The sequence below is a fragment of the Lepidochelys kempii genome, chromosome 6, assembly GCF_965140265.1.
Source record: "Lepidochelys kempii isolate rLepKem1 chromosome 6, rLepKem1.hap2, whole genome shotgun sequence".
Taxonomy (NCBI): domain Eukaryota; kingdom Metazoa; phylum Chordata; order Testudines; family Cheloniidae; genus Lepidochelys; species Lepidochelys kempii.
In genome coordinates, this window is record NC_133261.1 from 36,990,488 (window position 1) to 37,013,944 (window position 23,457).

Sequence of the window (23,457 nt, forward strand, 5' to 3'; positions counted from 1 at the left end):
TCAGTTGGGAATCAATTTGGAGTGGGCAAATCTACTGTGGGGGCTGCTGTGATGCAAGTAGCCCATGCAATCAAAGATCTGCTGATATCAAGGGTAGTGACCCTGGGAAATGTGCAGGTCATAGTGGATGGCTTTGCTGCAATGGGATTCCCTAATTGTGGTGGGGCCATAGACAGAACCCATATCCCTATCTTGGCACCAGAGCACCAAGCCGCCGAGTACATAAACCGCAAGGGGTACTTTTCAATGGTGCTGCAAGCTCTGGTGGATCACAAGGGACGTTTCACCAACATCAATGTGGGATGGCCAGGAAAGGTACATGACGCTCGCATCTTCAGGAACTCTGGTCTGTTTCAAAAGCTGCAGGAAGGGACTTTATTCCCAGACCAGAAAATAACTGTTGGGGATGTTGAAATGCCTATATGTATCCTTGGGGACCCAGCCTACCCCTTAATGCCATGGCTCATGAAGCTGTACACAGGCAGCTGTGGACAGTAGTCAGGAGCTGTTCAACTACAGGCTGAGCAAGTGCAGAATGGTGGTAGAATGTGCATTTGGATGCTTAAAGGCGCGCTGGCGCAGTTAATGACTCGCTTAGATCACAGGGAAACCAATGTTCCCACTGTTATTACTGCTTGCTGTGTGCTCCACAATATCTGTGAGAGTAAGGGGGAGACGTTTATGGCAGAGTGGAAGGTTGAGGCAAATCGCCTGGCCAGACACCAGGGCGGTTAGAAGAGCACAGGAGGGCGCAGTACGCATCAGAGAAGCTTTGAAAACCAGTTTCATGACTGGCCAGGCTACGGTGTGAAAGTTCTGTTTGTTTCTCCTTGATGAAACCCCCCACCCCTTGGTTCACGCTACTTCCCTGTAAGCTAACCACCTGCCCCTCCTCCCTTCAATCACCGCTTGCAGAGGCAATAAAGTCATTGTTGCTTTACATTCATGCATTCTTTATTCATTCATCACACAAATAGGGGGATGACTACCAAGGTAGCCCAGGACGGGGGGGGGGGGGTGGAGGAGGGAAGGAAAATGCCACACAGCACTTTAAGCACAGCACTTTAAAAGTTTACAACTTTAAAATTTATTGAATGACAGCCTTCTTTTTTTTGGGCAATCCTGTGTGGTGGAGTGGCTGGTTGGCCGGAGGCCCCCCCACCGTGTTTTTGGGCATCTGGGAGTGGAGGCTATGGAACTTGAGGAGGAGGGTGGTTGGTTACACAGGGGCTGTAGTGGTAGTCTGTGCTCCAGCTGCCTTTGCTGCAGCTCAGCCATACACTGGAGTACACTGGTTTGGTCCTCCAGCAGCCTCAGCATTGAATTCTGCCTCCTCTCATCACGCTGCCGCCACATTTGAGCTTCAGCCCTGTCTTCAGCCCGCCACTTACTCTCTTCAGCCCGCCACCTCTCCTCCCGGTCATTTTGTGCTTTTCTGCACTGACATTATTTGCCTCCACGCATTCGTCTGTGCTCTGTCAGTGTGGGAGGACAGCATGAGCTCGGAGAACATGTCAGCGCAAGTGTTTTTTTTCTTTCTAAGCTTCACTAGCCTCTGGGAAGGAGAAGATCCTGTGATCATTGAAACACATGCAGCTGGTGGAGAAAAAAAAGGGACAGCGGTATTTAAAAAGACACATTTTATAAAACAGTGGCTACACTCTTTCAGGGTAAACCTTGCTGTTAACATTACATACATAACACATGTGCTTTCGTTACAAGGTTGCATTTTGCCTCCCCCACACCGCATGGCTACCCCCTCAACCTTCCCCCCTCCCTGTGGCTAACAGCGGGGAACATTTCTGTTTAGCCACAGGCAAACAGCCCAGCAGGAATGGGCTCCTCTGAGTATCCCCTGAAGAAAAGCACTCTATTTCAACCAGGTGACCATGAATTATATCTCTCTCCTGAGGATAACACAGAGAGATAAAGAACGGATGTTGTTTAAATGCCAGCAAACATACACTGCAATTCTTTGTTCTACAATGATTCCCGAGTACGTGTTACTGGCCTGGAGCGGTAAAGTGTCCTACCATGAAGGACGCAATAAGGCTGCCCTCCCCAGAAACCTTTTGCAAAGGCTTTGGGAGTACATCTAGGAGAACCGTGAATGCAAGGGCAAAGTAATCCTTTCACATGCTTGCTTTTAAACCATGTACAGTATTTTAAAAGGTACACTCACCAGAGGTCCCTTCTCCGCCTGCTGGGTCCAGGAGGCAGCCTTGGGTGGGTTCGGGGGGTACTGGCTCCAGGTCCAGGGTGAGAAACAGTTCCTGGCTGTCGGGAAAACCGGTTTCTCCGCTTGCTTGCTGTGAGCTATCTACAACCTCCTCCTCATCATCATCTTCTTCTTCGTTCCCAAAACCTGCTTCCGTATTGCCTCCAACTCCATTGAAGGAGTCAAACAACACGGCTGGGGTAGTGGTGGCTGAACCCCCTAAAATGTGATGCAGCTCATCATAGAAGCGGCATGTTTGGGGCTCTGACCCGGAGCGGCCATTCGCCTCCCTGGTTTTCTGGTAGGCTTGCCTCAGCTCCTTCAGTTTCACGCAGCACTGCTTCGGGTCCCTGTTATGGCCTCTGTCCTTCATGCCCTGGGAGATTTTGACAAAGGTTTTGGCATTTCGAAAACTGGAACGGAGTTCTGATAGCACGGATTCCTCTCCCCAAACAGCGATCAGATCCCATACCTCCCGTTGGGTCCATGCTGGAGCTCTTTTGCGACTCTGGGACTCCATCATGGTCACCTGTGCTGATGAGCTCTGCATGGTCACCTGCAGCTTGCCACGCTGGCCAAACAGGAAATGAGATTCAAAAGTTCGCGGTTCTTTTCCTGTCTACCTGGCCAGTGCATCTGAGTTGAGTGTGCTGTCCAGAGCAGTCACAATGGAGCACTCTGGGATTGCTCCCGGAGGCCAATACCGTCAAATTGTGTCCACAGTATCCCAAATTCGAGCCGGCAAGGCCGATTTAAGCGCTAATCCACTTGGCGGGGGTAGAGTAAGGAAATCGATTTTAAGAGCCCTTTAAGTCGAAATAAAGGGCTTCATCGTGTGGATCGGGTGCAGGTTTACATTGATTTAATGCTGCTAAATTCAACCTAAAGTCCAAGTGTAGACCAGGGCTAATAGACAATTATGCTCCTCTGGCACAATGGAACGCTCAACAATAAGAGTAAAGGTCGTCCATGCTGGAGACAGCGTTTCCTCAGGAGGCTGTCAGACTGTGAAATGAACTCCAAGAACTAAGGGCCATCACAGACCCTTACCCCTTTCTGCTCCAAGTGCAAGGCAACTTTTGATTTTTGCCTTCTCTAATATATAGCAACAGAGGTGTGTGTGCGTGTGTATGTGTAAGAAAAAGAAAAACCACCCAAACAAGATACTCCACTGCACATTATTCCTTTGGGGAGGATGAGAGAACAAACAAGTGAAACATTAGTAGTGACTTTGCTTAATGCACTGCTGGAAGGCTCTCAGATACAATGGTGACGTGTAGTATAAAAACCTGTATAGAATATAATTACTCCCTTTCATGCTTTGAACTACTTTAAATGCCAGCATTAATATAACTTGGCATCTGAGTTAGCACCCATTGTAATGAATGGGGAAGTCCTTAACTCTCAAGGCTGTTGTTTCAGGTTCTTTGCATACTGCAGTAGATAGTCTTCAGTTCTTCAAGCAGATGCAGCTGTGTATTCCGCTTATCTGTGTATGGGCCCAGCTCACAGGAGCCAGAGAAGTTTGCCTAGCAGTACTGGTAGGAGGTGGTATACTTAATGTTTTGAATGTTTTGTTTGCAGCCATATCAAAAAAAAACTTTTAAAAGTACAGCTGAGACTCTGGAAAATATTTGAGGCCCGCCTAGCCCATTATGCCCCACATGTCAGGAAATGCTGTCTCATGCCTAGATTTTCAGAAACCTGTATGTGTAGACTTCAGCTCCTAAACCAATATTTAGGCACCTAACTATAAGGGTATGTCTACACTACGGAATAAGGTCGAATTTATAGAAGTCGGTTTTTTAGAAATCGGTTTTATATATTCGAGTGTGTGTGTCCCCACAGAAAATGCTCTAAGTGCATTAACTCGGCGGAGCGCTTCCACAGTACCGAGGCTAGAGTCGACTTCCGGAGCATTGCACTGTGGGTAGCTATCCCACAGTTCCCGCAGTCTCCGCTGCCCATTGGAATTCTGGGTTGAGATCCCAATGCCTGATGGGGCTAAAACATTGTCGCGGGTGGTTCTGGGTACATATCGTCAGGCCCCCGTTCCCTCCCTCCCTCCGTGAAAGCAAGGGCAGACAATTGTTTCGCGCCTTTTTTCCTGAGTTACCTGTGCAGACGCCATACCACGGCAAGCATGGAGCCCGCTCAGGTAACCGTCACCCTATGTCTCCTGGGTGCTGGCAGACGCGGTATGGCATTGCTACACAGTAGCAGCAACCCCTTGCCTTGTGGTAGCAGACGGTACAGTACGACTGGTAGCCGTCATCGTCATGTCCGAGGTGCTCCTGGCCACGTCGGCTGGGAGCGCCTGGGCAGACATGGGCGCAGGGACTAAATTTGGAGTGACTTGACCAGGTCATTCTCTTTAGTCCTGCAGTCAGTCCTATTGAACCGTCTTATGGTGAGTGGGCAGGCGATATGGACTGCTAGCAGTCATACTGTACCATCTTCTGCCGAGCAGCCATGAGATGTGGATGGCATGCAGTCCTTCTGCACCGTCTGCTGCCAGCCAAAGATGTAAAAGATAGATGGAGTGGGTCAAAACAAGAAATAGACCAGATTTGTTTTGTACTCATTTGCCTCCTCCCCTGTCTAGGGGACTCATTCCTCTAGGTCACACTGCAGTCACTCACAGAGAAGGTGCAGCGAGGTAAATCTAGCCATGTATCAATCAGAGGCCAGGCTAACCTCCTTGTTCCAATAAGAATGATAACTTAGGTGCACCATTTCTTATTGGAACCCTCCGTGAAGTCCTGCCTGAAATACTCCTTGATGTAAAGACACCCCCTTTGTTGATTTTAGCTCCCTGAAGCCAACCCTGTAAGCCGTGTTGTCAGTCGCCCCTCCCTCCGTCAGAGCAACGGCAGACAATCATTCCGCGCCTTTTTTCTGTGCGGACGCCATACCAAGGCAAGCATGGAGGCCGCTCAGCTCACTTTGGCAATTAGGAGCACATTAAACACCACACGCATTATCCAGCAGTATATGCGGCACCAGAACCTGGCAGAGCGATACCGGGTGAGGAGGCGACGTCAGTGCGGTCACGTGAGTGATCAGGACATGGACACAGATTTCTCTGAAAGCATGGGCCCTGCCAATGCATGCATCATGGTGCTAATGGGGCAGATTCATGCTGTGGAACGCCGATTCTGGGCTTGGGAAACAAGCACAGACTGGTGGGACCGTATAGTGTTGCAGGTCTGGGATGATTCCCAGTGACTGCGAAACTTTTGCATGCGTAAGGGCACTTTCATGGAACTTTGTGACTTGCTTTCCCCTGCCCTGCGGTGCATGAATACCAAGATGAGAGCAGCCCTCACAGTTGAGAAGCGAGTGGCGATAGCCCTGTGGAAGCTTGCAACGCCAGACAGCTACCGGTCAGTTGGGAATCAATTTGGAGTGGGCAAATCTACTGTGGGGGCTGCTGTGATGCAAGTAGCCCATGCAATCAAAGATCTGCTGATATCAAGGGTAGTGACCCTGGGAAATGTGCAGGTCATAGTGGATGGCTTTGCTGCAATGGGATTCCCTAACTGTGGTGGGGCTATAGACGGAGCCCATATCCCTATCTTGGCACCGGAGCACCAAGCCGGCGAGTACATAAACCGCAAGGGGTACTTTTTGATAGTGCTGCAAGCTCTGGTGGATCACAAGGGACGTTTCACCAACATCAACGTGGGATGGCCGGGAAAGGTGCATGATGCTCGCATCTTCAGGAACTCTGGTTTGTTTCAAAAGCTGCAGGAAGGGACTTTATTCCCAGACCAGAAAATAACTGTTGGGGATGTTGAAATGCCTATATGTATGCTTGGGGACCCAGCCTACCCCTTAATGCCATGGCTCATGAAGCCGTACACAGGCAGCCTGGACAGTAGTCAGGAGCTATTCAACTACAGGCTGAGCAAGTGCAGAATGGTGGTAGAATGTGCATTTGGACGTTTAAAGGCGCGCTGGCGCAGTTTACTGACTCGCTTAGATCACAGGGAAACCAATATTCCCACTGTTATTACTGCTTGCTGTGTGCTCCACAATATCTGTGAGAGTAAGGGGGAGACGTTTATGGCGGGGTGGGAGGTTGAGGCAAATCGCCTAGCTGCTGGTTACGTGCAGCCAGACACCAGGACTGTTAGAAGAGCACAGGAGGGCGTGGTACGCATCAGAGAAGCTTTGAAAACCAGTTTCATGACTGGCCAGGCTACGGTGTGAAAGTTCTGTTTTTCTCCTTGATGAAACCCCCCGCCCCTTGGTTCACTCTACTTCCCTGTAAGCTAACCACCCTCCCCTCCTCCCTTCAATCACTGCTTGCAGAGGCAATAAAGTCATTGTTGCTTCACATTCATGCATTCTTTATTCATTCATCACACAAATAGGGGGACGACTACCAAGGTAGCCCAGGAGGGGTGGTGGAGGAGGGAAGGAAAATGCCACATAGCACTTTAAAAGTTTACAACTTTAAAATTTATTGAATGACAGCCTTCTTTTTTTTGGGCAATCCTCTGTGGTGGAGTGGCTGGTTGTCCGGAGGCCCCCTCACCGCGTTCTTGGGCGTCTGGGTGTGGAGGCTATGGAACTTGGGGAGGAGGGCAGTTGGTTACACAGGGGCTGTAGCAGCGGTCTGTGCTCTTGCTCTCTTCCCTGCAGCTCAACCGTACTCTTGGTTACAGAGGGGCTGCAGTGGCAGTCTGCTCCAGCTGCCTTTGCTGCAGCTCAACCATACACTGGAGCGTACTGGTTTGGTCCTGCAGCAGCCTCAGCTTTGAATCCTGCCTCCTCTCATCACGCTGCCGCCACATTTGAGCTTCAGCCCTGTCTTCAGCCCGCCACCTCTCCTCCCGGTCATTTTGTGCTTTCCTGCACTCTGACATTATTTACCTCCACGCATTCGTCTGTGCTCTGTCAGTGTGGGAAGACAGCATGAGCTCGGAGAACATTTCATCGCGAGTGCGTTTTTTTTTTTCTTTCTAAGCTTCACAAGCCTCTGGGAAGGAGAAGATCCTGTGATCATTGAAACACATGCAGCTGGTGGAGAAAAAAAAAGGGACAGCGGTATTTAAAAAGACACATTTTATAAAACAGAGGCTACACTCTTTCAGGGTAATCCTTGCTGTTAACATTACATACATAGCACATGTGCTTTCGTTACAAGGTCGCATTTTGCCTCCTCCCACCGCATGACTAACCCCTCAACCTTCCCCCCTCCCTGCGGCTAACAGCGGGGAACATTTCTGTTTAGCCACAGGCAAACAGCCCAGCAGGAATGGGCTCCTCTGAGTGTCCCCTGAAGAAAAGCACTCTATTTCAACCAGGTGACCATGAATTATATCTCACTCTCCTGAGGATAACACAGAGAGATAAAGAACGGATGTTGTTTGAATGCCAGCAAACATACACTGCAATGCTTTGTTCTACAATGATTTCCGAGTACGTGTTACTGGCCTGGAGCGGTAAAGTGTCCTACCATGAAGGACGCAATAAGGCTGCCCTCCCCAGAAACCTTTTGCAAAGGCTTTAGGACTACATCTAGGAGAACCGCAAATGCCAGGGCAAAGTAATCCTTTCACATGCTTGCTTTTAAACCATGTACAGTATTTTAAAAGGTACACTCACCAGAGGTCCCTTCTCCGCCTGCTGGGTCCAGGAGGCAGCCTTGGGTGGGTTCGGGGGGTACCGGCTCCAGGTCCAGGGTGAGAAACAGTTCCTGGCTGTCAGGAAAACCGGTTTCTCCGCTTGCTTGCTGTGAGCTATCTACAACCTCCTCCTCCTCATCCTCATCTTCCTCGTCCCCAAAACCTGCTTCCGTATTGCCTCCATCTCCATTGAAGGAGTCAAACAACACGGCTGGGGTAGTGGTGGCTGAACCCCCTAAAATGTCATGCAGCTCATCATAGAAGTGGCATGTTTGGGGCTCTGACCCAGAGCGGCTGTTCGCCTCTGGTTTTCTGGTAGGCTTGCCTCAGCTCCTTCAGTTTCACGCGGCACTGCTTCGGGTCCCTGTTATGGCCTCTGTCCTTCATGCCCTGGGAGATTTTGACAAAGGTTTTGGCATTTCGAAAACTGGAATGGAGTTCTGATGGCACGGATTCCTCTCCCCAAACAGCGATCAGATCCCGTACCTTCCGTTCGGTCCATGCTGGAGCTCTTTTGCGATTCTGGGACTCCATCATGGTCACCTGTGCTGATGAGCTCTGCATGGTCACCTGCAGCTTGCCACGCTGGCCAAACAGGAAATGAGATTCAAAAGTTCGCGGTTCTTTTCCTGTCTACCTGGCCAGTGCATCTGAGTTGAGAGTGCTGTCCAGAGCGGTCATAATGGAGCACTCTGGGATAGCTCCCGGAGGCCAATACCATCGAATTGTGTCCACAGTACCCCAAATTCGAGCCGGCAACGTTGATTTAAGTGCTAATCCACTTGTCAGGGGTGGAGTAAGGAAATCGATTTTAAGAGCCCTTTAAGTCGAAATAAAGGGCTTCATTGTGTGGACCGGTGCAGGTTTACATCGATTTAACGCTGCTAAATTCGACCTAAAGTCCTAGTGTAGACCAGGGCTAAGTAACCTGCTTTTGATTAATGCTGAGCACCCAGCAGCTCCTATTGACTGCTAGATGCTCAGCACTCTCAAAAACCAGGCCCCACGTTTTGGTGCCTAAATGTGGACCTAAACTTTATTCAGCTTTTGTCTTTAAAAATCTTTGCCTTAATGTGCATCTTGTCTCATATAGAGCTACCTCTATGTTTCATAAAAGTGATAAGCATTCTTAACATGAAAAGCATACACACGTTAATTTACATGTTTAGTGCAGCATACAAATGTTGTGTAAAATTAAGCTGTATTTTAGTCATGAGTGGCTAAAAAAAAGCCTAAATTACTATTTTCTGTTGGCTGCATCCTTCTAAAAGGGTCTTCAGAACTGAACTTGTGAGGGGGAAGAATGTGTGAATATTCAGCTTGGAGCAGAAGAAGCAGATGCTGTGGGATGTTCATACTTAACTGATGTGGATGGGGGGGGTTGCTTAATACAGAGAGACAGCCCCTAAATTCCTACCAACAGTTATGCGTTTGAGAATCCCCATGACTCCTTTTTTCTAAGGGTGTGTCTACACTGCCCGTGTTACAGTGCCGCTGCGGCCGTGCTGTGATGTAGGCACTGTAGAGACACTTTATCACCGGGGGAGAGCTCTCCCGGTGATTTAAAAAAAACAAACCACCCCCCTGAACAGTGGTGGCTTTATCGCTGGGAGCACAGCTCCCAGCACTAGAGGGCTGTCTATACTGGCACTTTGCAGCCCTAAAATTGTTGTTGATCAGAGGGGGTTTTCTTTCACACCCCTGAATAAGTTTTAGCGCTAAAAGAGGCTGTCTCCACCCTGCCGAAGTGTGATATGTGCAAATTGTCTTCCATCGTTTGAAGGAATTTATCAGCACTCCTCAATTACAAGTAACTTCTGCATCCAGTGGATGATATGGTACCTAGTGCCAAGTCAGGGGCTTAACGTACCTGAAGGTAGGAGGTCTAGTTCTGTGAGCCCCTTCTGCAGTTCAAGTAGAAAACATGCACCTGGTGGGTATGCAACTTTTGAGGTGCGTCTTCTGCCCTGAGCCTTGGCTTTGGGTCTCTCTGGCTTAGCATACATTCAGCAATACCGTGTTCCATGGGAGAGAATGGATCTAAAGACTGTCACAGGGGATAGCTGCATATGCTGTTCCATGTCGAAGTGTGCTCAGACTATACTGGGGAAAAGAGCCCCCTCTGATCTCAAGTGAAGCTGTCCTGCACTTCCCGCTGCAGGTTCTTTGCCTCATGTGACCTACAGCAAGGGATCTGCCTGGTCTTCCCTGAGATGGCATTGCCCTGGGGTTGTGGAACCTGTACTGATCAAATTTGTAGATGGCAGTAGGAAACACATGGAAAACCAGTACTAAACTCCAAAGTTGCCTGGAAAGAGTACTGGAGCTGTATTTAGCAAGAAAAAAAATTGATATGAACATTTCTCCTCCAGCATGAGAAGAAGAAATAATAACCATAGATACCCAAATAGTCACTCCTCACAGTCTCTCAATATCACTTTCCTAATATCTTATGATATAACCAAAGACAGCAGTTGCTGCATGGGAAGTGGTGATTTGGAATGGGTACGGTGGCTGAGAAATAGAAGTCCAAGAGAAGATCTCTGTCCTGAGAATTGGTGCACAGCATGAAAAAGTTTAAGTAGCAGTTTAAGGTAAATATACTTTTTTTGTGGCAGGGGCAGGAGTGGAGGAGATTGGGGCGCGCGGAGGTTGGAATGACTGAGAAAGCAGCTGCCTGCATGTTAAGAATTTAGTAGTCATAAATTGAAGGGAAAGGAAATGCAGAAAATGTTTACTTAATTGTAACATTAATGAGGTTTAAAAAAATAAATCCCATGTCTCAGCCTCTCTCAAATCCTTCCTCTGGGCTTCTCTTCACAAGGCAATTAGGTTACATTAGATGCAACCCTGAGGAGCTGTTACAACTAACCCAATGTTAAATGCAACTTAGCACTCTCTGTAGGTAGTCTGTTATATTCAACGTGTCAGTTACCATAACTTAGTCATATTCTAACGCAATATACATTTCTCAGGCTAGACAAGACCTCTGACTAGCTAGTCCCTTAAGTAACTAGTTCAGACTTCCCAACAAACAACTAGGCTTGGCAGAATTAACTTACAATGTTGACAGGTAATATCAATGTTTCTATTTAAGCATTTTTTCCATATTTATTGAATTAAATTTTCAGTTGCACAAAATTATGGGTTTTAAGCTTTTCCAATTTTTATAAATTTTAACTTTTCACCCTTGTGGGAAATTATAGGAGGTAGATAATCATTTAAGAACAGCAAATGTTGAGATTCAAGAAGTTAGCTTTATAACCATCAAAACACTAATTTTCAACATCACATTCCAAAATGTACAAAGTGAATATCCTTAAATCAAACTAAGTTCTCAAGCAGCATTTTTCTTTCTTTGACACTGTAAACTTAGGTTATTAGTATTTAAAATTTGTGTGTGTATAAACTTGTTTACCGATAAAAATCCAATCCTTCCAAGCCTACATATAATCAACCCTTCTTTTGAGAGCGTTGTATAGTTAGAGCCAAATTCACTGCTGGCTCAGTTTTGTGGGAACCCATGTGGATGAGCTTGGGTACACCAGAGCTAAGATAGGTTTGTACTAGGGTTGTTGGTTAATTGCAATTAACTCATGCAATTAACTCAAAATCAATCACAATCACCCGGTTAAACAATAGAATATCAGTTGAAATTTAATATTTGTTTTTCTACATTTTCAAATATTGATTTGTTAACACAATACTAAGTGTACAATGCTCAGTTTATTAAATATTTGCACTGTAAAAGATTTTTCAATTAACCTCAAGTATTGTAGTGCAATCTCTATCATGAAAGTGCAATTTACACATGTAGATTTGTTACAAAACTGCACTCAAAAAACAAAACAATGCAAAACTTTAGAGCCTACAAGTCCACTCAGTCCTACTTCTCGTTCAGCCAATTGCTAAGAGAAACAAGTTTGTTTACATTTACAGGAGATAATGCTGCCCACTACTTATTTACAATGTCACCAGAAAATGAGAACAGGCATTTGCATGGCACTTTTGTAGCCAGCATTGTAAGGTATCTACGTGCCAGATATGCTAACATTTGTATGCCCCTTCATGCTTTGGCTACCATTCCAGAGGACATGCTTCCATATCGATGATGCTCATTAAAAGAAGTGTTGACATTTGTGACTGAACTCCTTGTGGGAGAATTGTATTTCTCTGGCTCTATTTTACCTGCATTCTGCCATATATTTCATGTTATAGCAGTCTCGAATGATGACTCAGCATATGCTGTTCATTTTAAGAACACTTTCGCTGCAGATTTGACAAAACACAAAGAAGGTACCAATGTGAGACTTCCAAAGATAGCTACAGCACTCGATCCAAAGCTTAAGAATCTGAAGTGCCTTCCAAAATCTGAGAGGGATGAGGTGTGGAGTACGCTTTCAGAAGTTTTAAAAGAGCAATGCTCTGATGTAGAAACTACAGAACCCAAAACACCAAAAAGGAAAATCAACATTCTGCTGGTGGCATTGGACTCAGATGATGAAAATGAACATGCATCAGTCCACACTGCTTTGGATTGTTATCGAGCGGAACCTAACATCAGCATGGATGCATGTCCTCTGGAATGGTGGTTGAAGCATGAAGGGACACATGAATCTTTAGCGCATCTGGCATCTAAATATCTTGTGATGCTGGCTACCACAGTGCCATGCGAACACCTGTTCTCACTTTCAGGTGACATTTTGAACAAGAAGTGGGCAGCATTATCTCCTGCAAATGTAAACAAACTTGTTTGAATGATTGGCTTAACAAGGAATAGGACTGAGTAGACTTGTAGGCTCTAAAGTTTTACATTGTTTTATTTTTGAATGAAGGTTTTTGTACATAATTCTACTTTTGTAAGTTCAACTTTTGTGATAGAGATTGCACTACAGAACTTGTATTAGGTGAATTGAAAAATACAGTCTTGGTTTTTTTACAGTGCAAATATGTATAATCAAATATAAAGTAAGCACTCTACACTTTGTATTGTTATTGAAATCAATATATTTGAAAATGTGGAAAACATCCAAAAATTTAAATAAATAGTATTCTATTGTTTAACAGTGCAATTATTTTTAATTATTGAACAGCCCTAGTTTGTACAGGTAGGCCAGCAAATAGCAGCACTACAGGCCTGATTCAGGAAGGCACTTATGTATGCTTAATCCCATTGTTAAGCATATGCTTGAGTGCTGTCTTGAATGGGGGTGCTTTACTGAAACAAGGCCACAGATCATGATACTGAAAGGTATGCAGCCATCATAGTCCATCATCTGTGCAGTGAGTAGCAGGTTCATCTCTAGATTCAAATCACAGGCATTAGGTGGTTATAAACCTTGTATTTTGTTAATGTTTGTATTCAATAGCCGCATAAACTAAAGTGCAGGGACTGGGAGGAGGGTGAAACTCTTCAGTGTACAGACAGGTGACAAAATGATGATTTTAATATCTCTAGTTCTTGCCACTTAATTATCTAATGCCTCCTAATAAAATCCCCCATTTGCCTGTTCATGTTTCCAGGCTGGAGCTTGTATTTCTGTTTATTTTGCTTTGGGATCACATAACATTTAATAATTTATGTCCAAACAGCCATCTCATTTTGTCCACCAGCATTTCAATTTCATCGTCTTTAAAGAGTGCCTAAGAAAAGGTATTTTTGCTGCATAAGCAAAAGTTATTGATCTATCCACCTCTAAAACCTGGGAGTAACATTCATAAGTGAGGCAAAGTATAATATATTTTACAGGAAGACTCCTCCATTATGTTGCAGAAGACATCATCATACGGAGACCTCAGGCAACCAGCTCCCTAACAAGAACATCTCTGCTAAAGGATGGGGTCAGTTAGCAAGGGCAGCTCTTGTACAAACAGCAGCACTATCAGTGGCTGGAAAATTAAGCCTGGATGGGCCTACTGAAAAACCCACGTGTCTACCATTTCTCTCAACTGCCATGCTAATCTGCCATGGAATGAGGCCAGTTGGTCTAGTTCTGCCCAATCAGTGCTGTAATCCAAGAAGGATCCATTGCCCACATTAGCCAACTGCAAGGTGAGCTTGTGTGAAAAAGGAAGGTCAGTAGCATGCTACAATATTTGACTTTTTTAGCTTGAGACATCTACAATCCCTAGTACTTGTTTTCAAATCCATACTTGCTCTTGCAGGTTGTTCATTCACTAGTTCCAACCTGACTGATGCAAGTGTTTCCATTGGTTTTTATAGATGAAAAATAAATTAGTGTAGATTTTTATAGCTGCTGCATTTAAGTGGCATGTGAGGCAGCATGGGTTAGTGGATAAGGAATTGAATTGCAAGTCTGGACATCTGGGTTTATTCCCAGAATCCCCATGTGCTGATTAACGTATATAGTCTTAGTCACTTCTCCTGCTCTGTGCCTCACTTTCCCCTTTCTCCGTTTGTCTGGTCTATTTAGATTGTAAGCTATTTGGAACAGGTACTGTCTCACTGAGTTTGTACAGAGCCTAGAACAGCGCAGACTGTCTTGGTTGGGGCTTCTAGTACAAAATAATATGAGAAAATGTTTATTTTGCTGTTACAGAATTATAGTATTGCTCTGATATCATGTTTATATTCTATTAAATTTATTTAGATTTATTGAAAATATGTCCAACCACTGCTGTTGCAGCAGGCACAAAATGTATTTATAAGAACATAAAAAGAGAGATTGGATCAATATTCACAATTAGAACTCCTCCAACCCACCCAAATTAAACTCTAGCCTACTCAGCCATTCCCAGCCACTAAGTCACCACATCAGGTCCTCTTCTTTCAGCAAAAGCCTGGGAAATCTGCAAATTCAGAATATGACCAACCAAGGTACAAGGATTCCTTCCATTCAAACCAGCTCCTAGCTGTGTCTGAACTACAGTGCAAGCTCCTTTCTGTGTAAAGTGCCAGGTATTGCTGCTTAAATAATAATAGCAGCCTATCCCAAGACATGCATGAATGGGATTCCACAGTCTCTCTCGCTCTTTCCCCTCTAATCAAGAGTGGTGGGTTGGAAGATTGGTGTAGCTTTACATTTGAAATAGCTTAACTTAAAAGAAGAAAAGAAATTAATACAATTGTATTATTAGAAATACACAAGCCCTATCCTGCAAACCTGCAGTGTCCTGTGACTTCCGCAGGGCACTTCATGTAAGGACCACTTGCATGGATGAAGGTTTGCAGGATGGGCCTATGGAAATCCTTGGAGCCTGTGTAGTCTCCCAGAGCAACCCTGGGTCTGATGCACTTAAGGTGAAACTGTGGTACCACTGCAGCCAATGGCAAAACTCCCACTGATTCAATGGGCCAGGATTTTATCCTTAATCTTTCAGATAACCATAGTATGCTGACGCTCTTTTTGTATGCTGTTTGATCCAAACACATTGATTCTGAAAAGCTGTACATGGTGTCCTAAACTGATGATGGATCTGCACTGAGGGCCTGATTTCACAAATCCTACTCACATTTAGTGCTTGCTAAATGGAATTAGATAAGAGAAATTTGAGACAAAACACTAACAAAAACACCTTCAAAAGTGGGAAAAGGGCAACGTTTTGAAATTCAGTCAAATCTCACTGTTAAACTAGAAAATTATGCAAATCTATAATGCACTTTCCAGAATGTACAGGATATCTGAGCCAACCATTTTCTCAATGGGTTGAGAAAATTCAATCCCAGGTGGGTAAAGTGTTTGGATCTTTGGCCGGAGGTAGAAGTGTGGCATTCACGTTGGTTTTAGTATATATGGATTTAACTCTTGGGGGGGGATTTCTCATTTTTGTTCCAAAAGCTCCAAACTAAACATTCACATATTTTCTTAGGTGTCTAGTTGCCATAATACAAATAAATAATACTGTGAGAATTATTTTGCTGTTCTCTAGATATAGGCTAGTGTTCAGAAACAGTGTTTCCCTTCTATAATATTTATTTAGCTCTACTGAGAGCAGGCTATGCTTTCAGTTGAGAATTTACAAGAGCATAAAAGTACAGATTTGGCCAACTATAGGATTGATCCCTTATGGTACTGAGTATTCTGGCCCCAATTCAGCCATGTGTTCAATTTTAAACTTGAAACCAATAGTGTTACACCTGTTCTTTAGTAGTAGATTGGGGGCAGACTTCTTAGCAACTTGCAGAATCAAATCTATATTGCCAAATTCCCCATCTGGTCATTAACCCCAAAGTTGAAGCCCAAGGCTTTGTTAGCCATAGCCAGTCTTAGGCCCAGGCACCAAGTGCAGTTGTCCCCAACCATCCCATTCCTATTATAAATAAATTGCAACATGATAGCTTTGCTCTTTAACTGCTGCCTCCTTTAGACAATTGATTCCAGGTCCTCTGCACAGTTGCAATACAGGCTCTGGTTAGTTTCACAACCCTTGAGGATAACAGATGATCACATACTTCTATAGTGTTTGCTAAAACAGCCAGGTATGTTTGATTGTCATTCATTTATTTTTCAGTAAGTAACTTGTAAGTTACTTACTTTCAGTGACTTCCCATAAATTTGTTACAGTGATGTAGATGGTTCTTCTGATTCCATAACAAGTTTTGACTTTAGGGATTAAATATTTCTGCCACTTTGTCTCACCCAGCTGAAACACATGTAAAATAAAGTGAGAATATTTATTTGAGTCATCCCTGTACTCAGAGGCCTCTGGAGGCCTAGCACAATGTGATGTATACACTGAAGAGCTCTTATAAATAGGAAAAGAACAGGGCCAAACTGTAAGTGATCATATTTAGGTGAGGAGAAAAATCCACTATTTGCTTCACCCCCACCAAGGCCCTCCCAGCACATATAAGTAAAGAGACAACACATATCATGGAACCCACATGGAAGGAAGACAGAAATGAACACTGGTGTGGGGAATAGCCCTGAGTCATGGGCTGTCAGTGGAGAAGGCCTTTCCTCCTCTCTTCAATATTACTTTATGGGATGAAGGGTCAGCATTTCCAGTCCAGCTTGCCTCAGAACGCCTATGGTCAGCATATAACAAAGTTGGTAACCCTTAGCATTTAGGGTGAAATTCTGCCCTGTGCAGTGGGCAAGTACAAGGTATTTGGGATCCCAAGTCAGCTTGGTTTTGGAAATTAAGGGATGCACAGGGATTGATACTCTGAATATCACCCTTCCAGAATGCTTCCTCCTTGCATTCCAGCAGCTGAGGATTTTGGGTATTGGTTCTAAACCAAGATGCACAATGCATGTCCTGGAGTGAGAGGTGTACTCCCATGAAATGTGAATACAATCAGGGAATGAAGATAAAAAGAAAATGAGTGATGAATGGATAAGCATTGAAGTTCCACATGGGAGAAAAAAGAATGATATGGACAGAGAGGATGTTGATTAGTTCTGGATTAATTTTAGGGTAGGAATTGATCATTTATAGCTTCCTGTACTGGGAGAAGGACTAGGTTTTGAGTTGACAGAACTGAAATCTTGCAAGCTGCTGTTGTGAGACTTTAGTTCCAACATCCAGGCTGCAATCAAGAGGTTTCTCCCATCTTGAATGGTGGAAGTTTTGTGAGATTTCCACCACCATAGGGCAAAGTCTCATGAGAACAGCTCTTTTCAGGAGATTTCTGCCCTATGCAAATGAGAAAATCAATTTCCCAAATGTGCAGCTATGAATTATGAGATTAGCTTATTTTTCATTCTCATATTAGGCTCCAATTTGACTGGTCAGTGGAGCATTGAAGAGAGACTGGCCCCAATCTGTTGTGGAAAAACCACCCTTTTATTTGCTACGTTTTTGCATATTGTCACATTGGATTTTCCCAGAAAAGATTTTAGACCATCTCCATCTAGAAATCACAAGCTGCCTCTTTAGAAATGTATCTAAAGGAGGACGCTATAACAACCACCACATGACCAGGTTTTTCCAAGCAAATAGGATGAACACTAGCTTTCTCCTGTTCCTAGCCTGGAAATTCATCCAGCTCTTGCCTATCAGAGAAGAGGAGTATGTCAGTGCCTACAACATATTCCAAGTGCTTTAATTTAAAAAAATAACCCTGGGTCAGATTCTTTCCTGTGCCGAGGTATACTTAACACTGGAGAGGTAGGCAGCCTGTAAAGAGGCCAGCTCTACGGATCTGATTCTCTACCATGTTCAACTCCAACCACAGCACATATTAGAGCAGTCTAAGCACTACTGTAATCTACATCAGCTGGCAGAAAGCCTCAAGGAACCATCAAGAGTAACTCATCACTCTGGCCCCACTTCCTCCAACCCCCTGTGTCAGGACTGGAAAGAGGTGGCTTAGGAGCTGGCTACACTGGCTTTACAGCAATTGAAAGCTCCTCCATGCGGTCGGGGGAAATTCTCTGCTGGCCAGATACAGCCAATATCTTACCCCTTTACACTCACACACTGGAGCTGGACCAGCAGGAGAGTCTCCAGACCCTTATGTTTTCAATCAAATCACAAATTACAAACCACTAAAGGTGAATGAACTGCAAAACGAGACAGTGATATTTGTATCAGCAGAGACAAAGACAACATGAGAGAGTTCACCTACATTTGCTCCAGGAACCTCTGTGCATTTCCTGTGCTTATGTCAGTTTGTAGGTGAAGCAGTTGGCTCAGAGAAATGACTAAAACCACCTTTTCTTTTTCTTGTAAGATAAAATCTCTGCTATACCCGTGGCAAGATGGCAAAGCATTAACTAGGTTGTTTGGACCCTGAGGATGGCACATGCAGCCCCTTGAGTGCAGGGGAGACTTGTGGCAAAGCGGATTTTATTTCAAAGCTGCTTTCAAGTTTGGAAAACATGCCTTTCAAAAGGAAAAAGGGATTAACTAATTGATCAGAGGGCTTGGTGCTGAAATAAACCCTGAAGACAAACACATGTTTAATTAACTAAATTTAAAAACCCAGCACATCTGGCTTGGAGGCTTATAGAAAAGGTACCATTTATTTTTCCAAAAGGTGAGTGACTTATTTCAAATATACTATGAGGATTTGAATGTAAATGAATTATTGCCTCCTCATCATTTTCCTTCTCACGGATGTGTCATTTAGGCCTTGATCCTGCTGTTAAGAGTTAATGTAAAGATTTGCACAAAGGAAGCCATTTGCAGAGTGCACATCAAAAAATAGTATTAATCCTACAAAACCCAGGAACTAGGCTGTATATTCTTGGGCACCACCTACTAGCACCTTATCTATTAAATATTTATATAGATGCAGACATCTCTTGTAACCCCTGTAATGTCTAGTAGCAGATCAGGATTATAGGGATTACTGCTGCTGATTGTCTTAGAATTGTGCACAATGCTAGCCTGTGCTAAAAAACATCCTGTTATTTTTGTATTCTCACCCCCTGTGCATTGGTTTGGTTCGGTTCATTCATGTGTTACATCTGGTTGTCTTTGGCCAACAGGTTCTTTGGGGGCAGAGACTGACATTTACTGTGTGTAGCTAGAGTGCCTCACACAATGGTGTACTGCTCTGGTTGGGGCAATGTAAATAATAAATATTATGATTATTAATCTAAGACCTGACTTTGCAACTCTTATGTTGAGCAGTAGTTATCCCTGGGGGTAGTCCCACTGCTCACAATCAGGGTACCAGTGTGAGTAAGTATTACTCAGCAGAGTAGGGGTTACAGAACTCAGTTCTTCATCTGCACAATATTTCAGTTTCTTTTGTTTGTTAATTTATTTGAGGCCTCCAGAAATATATGGACATAATTATACAGCATAGCAGATAAAACTGCTCTGGTTTTTAAACAAATTATGTACCCTTTCAAATTCTTGCCAATTCAGCCCTATATCTGGTCATAGCAAAGCTGCATTTGTCTACTAATTGTTTATCCACAGGCTTTTTACATAACCTTCCCTTATTATTTTCCCTTGTTTCTCCCTACACCTTTTCTGCCCAAGTTAGGCAGCAGTCCTGAAGGACAGCATGCTGCCAAAACGTTGAATCTTATCCTTCCTGACATCACTAGTCATAATATTCATCACTAAAGTTCACAGTGGGGACCTCTATGTAATCAGAGAAAATGGGTGTATTTCTTTTAATACAAGAAAGAAGTTCCCTCTCCTTGCCTCTGAAAAACATGATTCTGAATTTTACAGCAATCAATATTTATTCTATGGTGAAACCTAAAATTACTGTTGAGCTGGACTCCAAAGGTGGGTAACCCTTAGCATTTAGGGTGTACACTCTTTACACTATATAAAATCCTGGGGTTGCAACATAACTTGTGTTAGCATCTTCCACCTAGACTGTTGAATTTGTTTCCCCTGTTGAAATCTGTTTTACCCCTTCTCTCCCTTGGATTAGAGCTGTCTAGAACCTCAAATCTGAACCTCAGGGATGTGAGGATTTATATTGGAACTCTGGGAGGCAACTCTCCCTGACCTACAGGCTCAGATCCCAAACTGAAATTAACGTATTACATCCTGTATGCTTCCACTGTAGTCCTGTGGAGATCAACAATCCACCTCAGTGCAAAACCAGCCCTTGTTAGAAGAACCAGGGGGGTAATAAGCTGAACTCCCGTTTCAGGATATTTCTAGAATTCCACTGAAGCAAATTTGCAGTAATTTGCATTAGGTTCCCAGATGCTAAGGCCAACCAAACCAGCTTTGCAACAATTGTCCTGAAAAGAGACCAGTGCAGACATATACAATAAATCTAATATATTTATCTACTTGCTGTGTTTCTAAGGTATCTAGTTTTCTAAGCATGCACCCTTTAACTTGATAATAAGATATATTTTACTGGTCCTAAAATGATTGTAATTTGCCCAGGTAAGTGTCTGAGTGAGAAATTTTAAGGCTGCCATAAACCAGTGTATTGATTCTTTCTGTGAAGCTCTGCAGACCCGACTCTTCCTTTTGAAGCACTGCAAAGAGAATTGGTGCAAAGGATTCTGGGTTGTATCTGGGGAAAGCCAGTTGCCAAGTGGCTGAATATGGGGCATGGCATGAAAACCCCTGTTGCAGCAGAATTTCAGTTGAGATGCTTCCTTTGGAGTTCCCTTGAAAAGGCACCTTGCTCGAACAATTGTCAGTGGGATGTTTTCTCTTCAGGTTTTTCAGTTGTTTTTGAGTCCTGGTTGTAGAACTGTTTATATCACCTTTGGGATCCCTTGCAGCTGAAGCAGAAATTACATGCATCTCAGCAGAAGGCAACTGTTGCTGACCCAAGTGGAGGCAGAGAAATACCTTGTGGAAGTTCAAGCCCAAGAGCAGCAATGTTGAGAGCAAAAGGAGGTGAGAATGTTATTTAAAAGATGAAATGCTGCAGCTGAAGAGAAGGGTACAAGTGTCATATCAAGGATACTTTGTTTCAGAGAACTGTGGATGCTAAGAGCAGCTGATCTATTACATAAGTCATCAGGGACACCTACTGTCCCAGGATCAAATACTGCATGTGTTAATGGTTGAATGAGAACCACAATAGATTTGGTTTGGACAAGCCCCTGTTTGCCATATGTTACCACTGCTTGGCAGTAGGTAGCTGGGGCCTGCTCAGGCCCACGCTGTGCCCACAGCAAGAGGTGATGGGAGAAGTAAGTGGGGAAAGAGCTGTAAGAGGAGAGGGGGCAAGGTGGTGCAGATTTGGGAGGCACGGGGAGCATGGGAAAGGGCCCAGAGGTGACACGTGGGGTGGCCATGTGCCCCCTCAGAACCTTTAAATTGTGCCTCCCCTCCCCCCCCCAAATCAAGAATTACATGTTGCCTCTGATAAATAGGGTTCTGCAAGGATCTGTACTGGGACGTGCACTGTTCAACAGATTCATAAATGATTTGGAAGAGGGGATGAATACTGGAGGTGGCAAAATTTGCAGATACAAAATTACTCAAGATAGTTAAGTGCAAAGCTGACTACCAAAGATCTCACAAAACTGGGTGACTGGGCAACAAAATTAGAGAGACAAGGTGGGTGAGGTTTCAGGAGTAACAGCCGTGTTAGTCTGTATTCGCAAAAAGAAAAAAAAAAAAGAGTACTTGTGGCACCTTAGAGACTAACCAATTTATTTGAGCATAAGCTTTCGTGAGCTACAGCTCACTTCATCGGATGCATACTGTGGAAAGTTTAGAAGATATTATATACACACAAAGCATGAAAAAATACCTCCTCCCACCCCACTCTCCTGCTAGTAATAGCTTATCTGAAGTGATCACTCTCCTTACAATGTGTATGATAATCAAGGTGGGCCATTTCCAGCACAAATTCAGGGTTTAACAAGAACGTGGGGGGGGGGGTAGGAAAAAACAAGGGGAAATAGGCTACCTTGCATAATGACTAAGCCATTCCCAGTCTCTATTCAAGCCCAAGTTAATTGTATCCAATTTGGATTTGTGCTGGAAATGGCCCAACTTGATCATCATACACATTGTATGAAGAGTAATCACTTTAGATAAGCTATTACCAGCAGGAGAGTGGGGTGGAAAGAGGTATTTTTTCATGCTTTGTGTGTATATAATAAGATCTTCTAAACTTTCCACAGTATGCCATGTAGCTCACGAAAGCTTATGCTCAAATAAATTGGTTAGTCTCTAAGGTGCCACAAGTACTCCCTTTTCTTTTTAAGGTGGGTGAGGGAATATCTTTTATTGAACCAACTTCTGTTGGTGAGAGAAGCTTTTGTGCTATGTAGAGTTCTTCAGGCCTGGGAAAGGTGTTAAGGGTGAGCTACAAAATGGTACATGAAATTCAATGTTGATCAGTGCAGCAACCATATAAATCCATGGTATGCCCACACCTTGAATACCACATGCAATTCTGGTTGCCCCATCAAAAAAAAAAGTATTAGAATTGGAAAAAGTACAGAGAAGGGTAACAAAAGTGTTTAGGGATATGGACCTTCTTCCATATGAGGAAAGATTTGAAAGACTGGAACTGTTCAGTTTAGAAAAGAGACAGCTAAGGGGGAATATGACTGAGGTTTATAAAATCATGAACGGTGTGGAGAAAGTGTTATTTTCCCCCTTCACATAAGAACTAGGGGTCATCCGATGAAATTAATAGGCAGTGGGTTTAAAACAAACATAAGAAAATACTTCATGCAACACAGTCAACCTGTAGAACTCATTCCAATGGGATGTTGTGAAGGCCAGAAGTATCAAATTCTTTTTTGAACCCAGTTATAAGTTCCTGGAGGACAGGTCCATCAATGGCTATTTGCCATGGTGGTCAGGGACACAACCCCATGCTCGACTGCCAGAAGCTGACACAGTATGGCCATTCTTATGATACTTTGAGAATTTTCTTCTTTGTTTTAGTTATTATTTGTAAAGTTTATTTTATTTATTTATTTTAACAGCACTTGTCACTGACAGCTAAATTTCTTCTCCATAACCTGCCATCAAACCCCCATCTGGAATTTTAGATGATAAAAGGGAGCTTTCTTTGCCATTATAGTTAAAAGCACAATGAAGGTAGACAGAATAACTATGGTGAGAGAAATCAGCATAAAAGAAGATAGACATCTGAAGCATGAAGGGAATTAAATTAAGCACCAGCTGAAAGAAGAAATGAAGGAAAGTTCTAAATTTAAGAAAAATGAGTTCTCTTATACCTTTTACCTTTGTATTGGATGTATCTTGAAGGCTGAGGACCCGATTCTC

At 43.9% G+C, this 23,457-nt stretch overlaps 1 protein-coding gene and 1 long non-coding RNA gene across 2 annotated transcripts in view; both read right to left on the minus strand.

Annotated features, from left to right (window-relative positions):
• LOC140912702 (uncharacterized) overlaps nt 1-23,457 on the minus strand; it is a 61,620-nt gene that overhangs the window by 25,907 nt on the left and 12,256 nt on the right. The window contains exon 2 of the long non-coding RNA XR_012159353.1: nt 16,350-16,458. This is a non-coding gene — a long non-coding RNA (uncharacterized lncRNA). The remainder of the gene's footprint in view (nt 1-16,349; nt 16,459-23,457) is intronic.
• Nucleotides 1,306-2,738, minus strand: LOC140912203 (uncharacterized). The gene is made up of 2 exons (XM_073346333.1): nt 2,183-2,738; nt 1,306-1,596 (listed from the first exon to the last, which is right to left on the minus strand). The coding sequence occupies exons 1-2, from the start codon at nt 2,736-2,738 to the stop codon at nt 1,421-1,423; spliced, it is 732 nt and encodes a 243-aa protein (XP_073202434.1). The 3' UTR covers nt 1,306-1,420.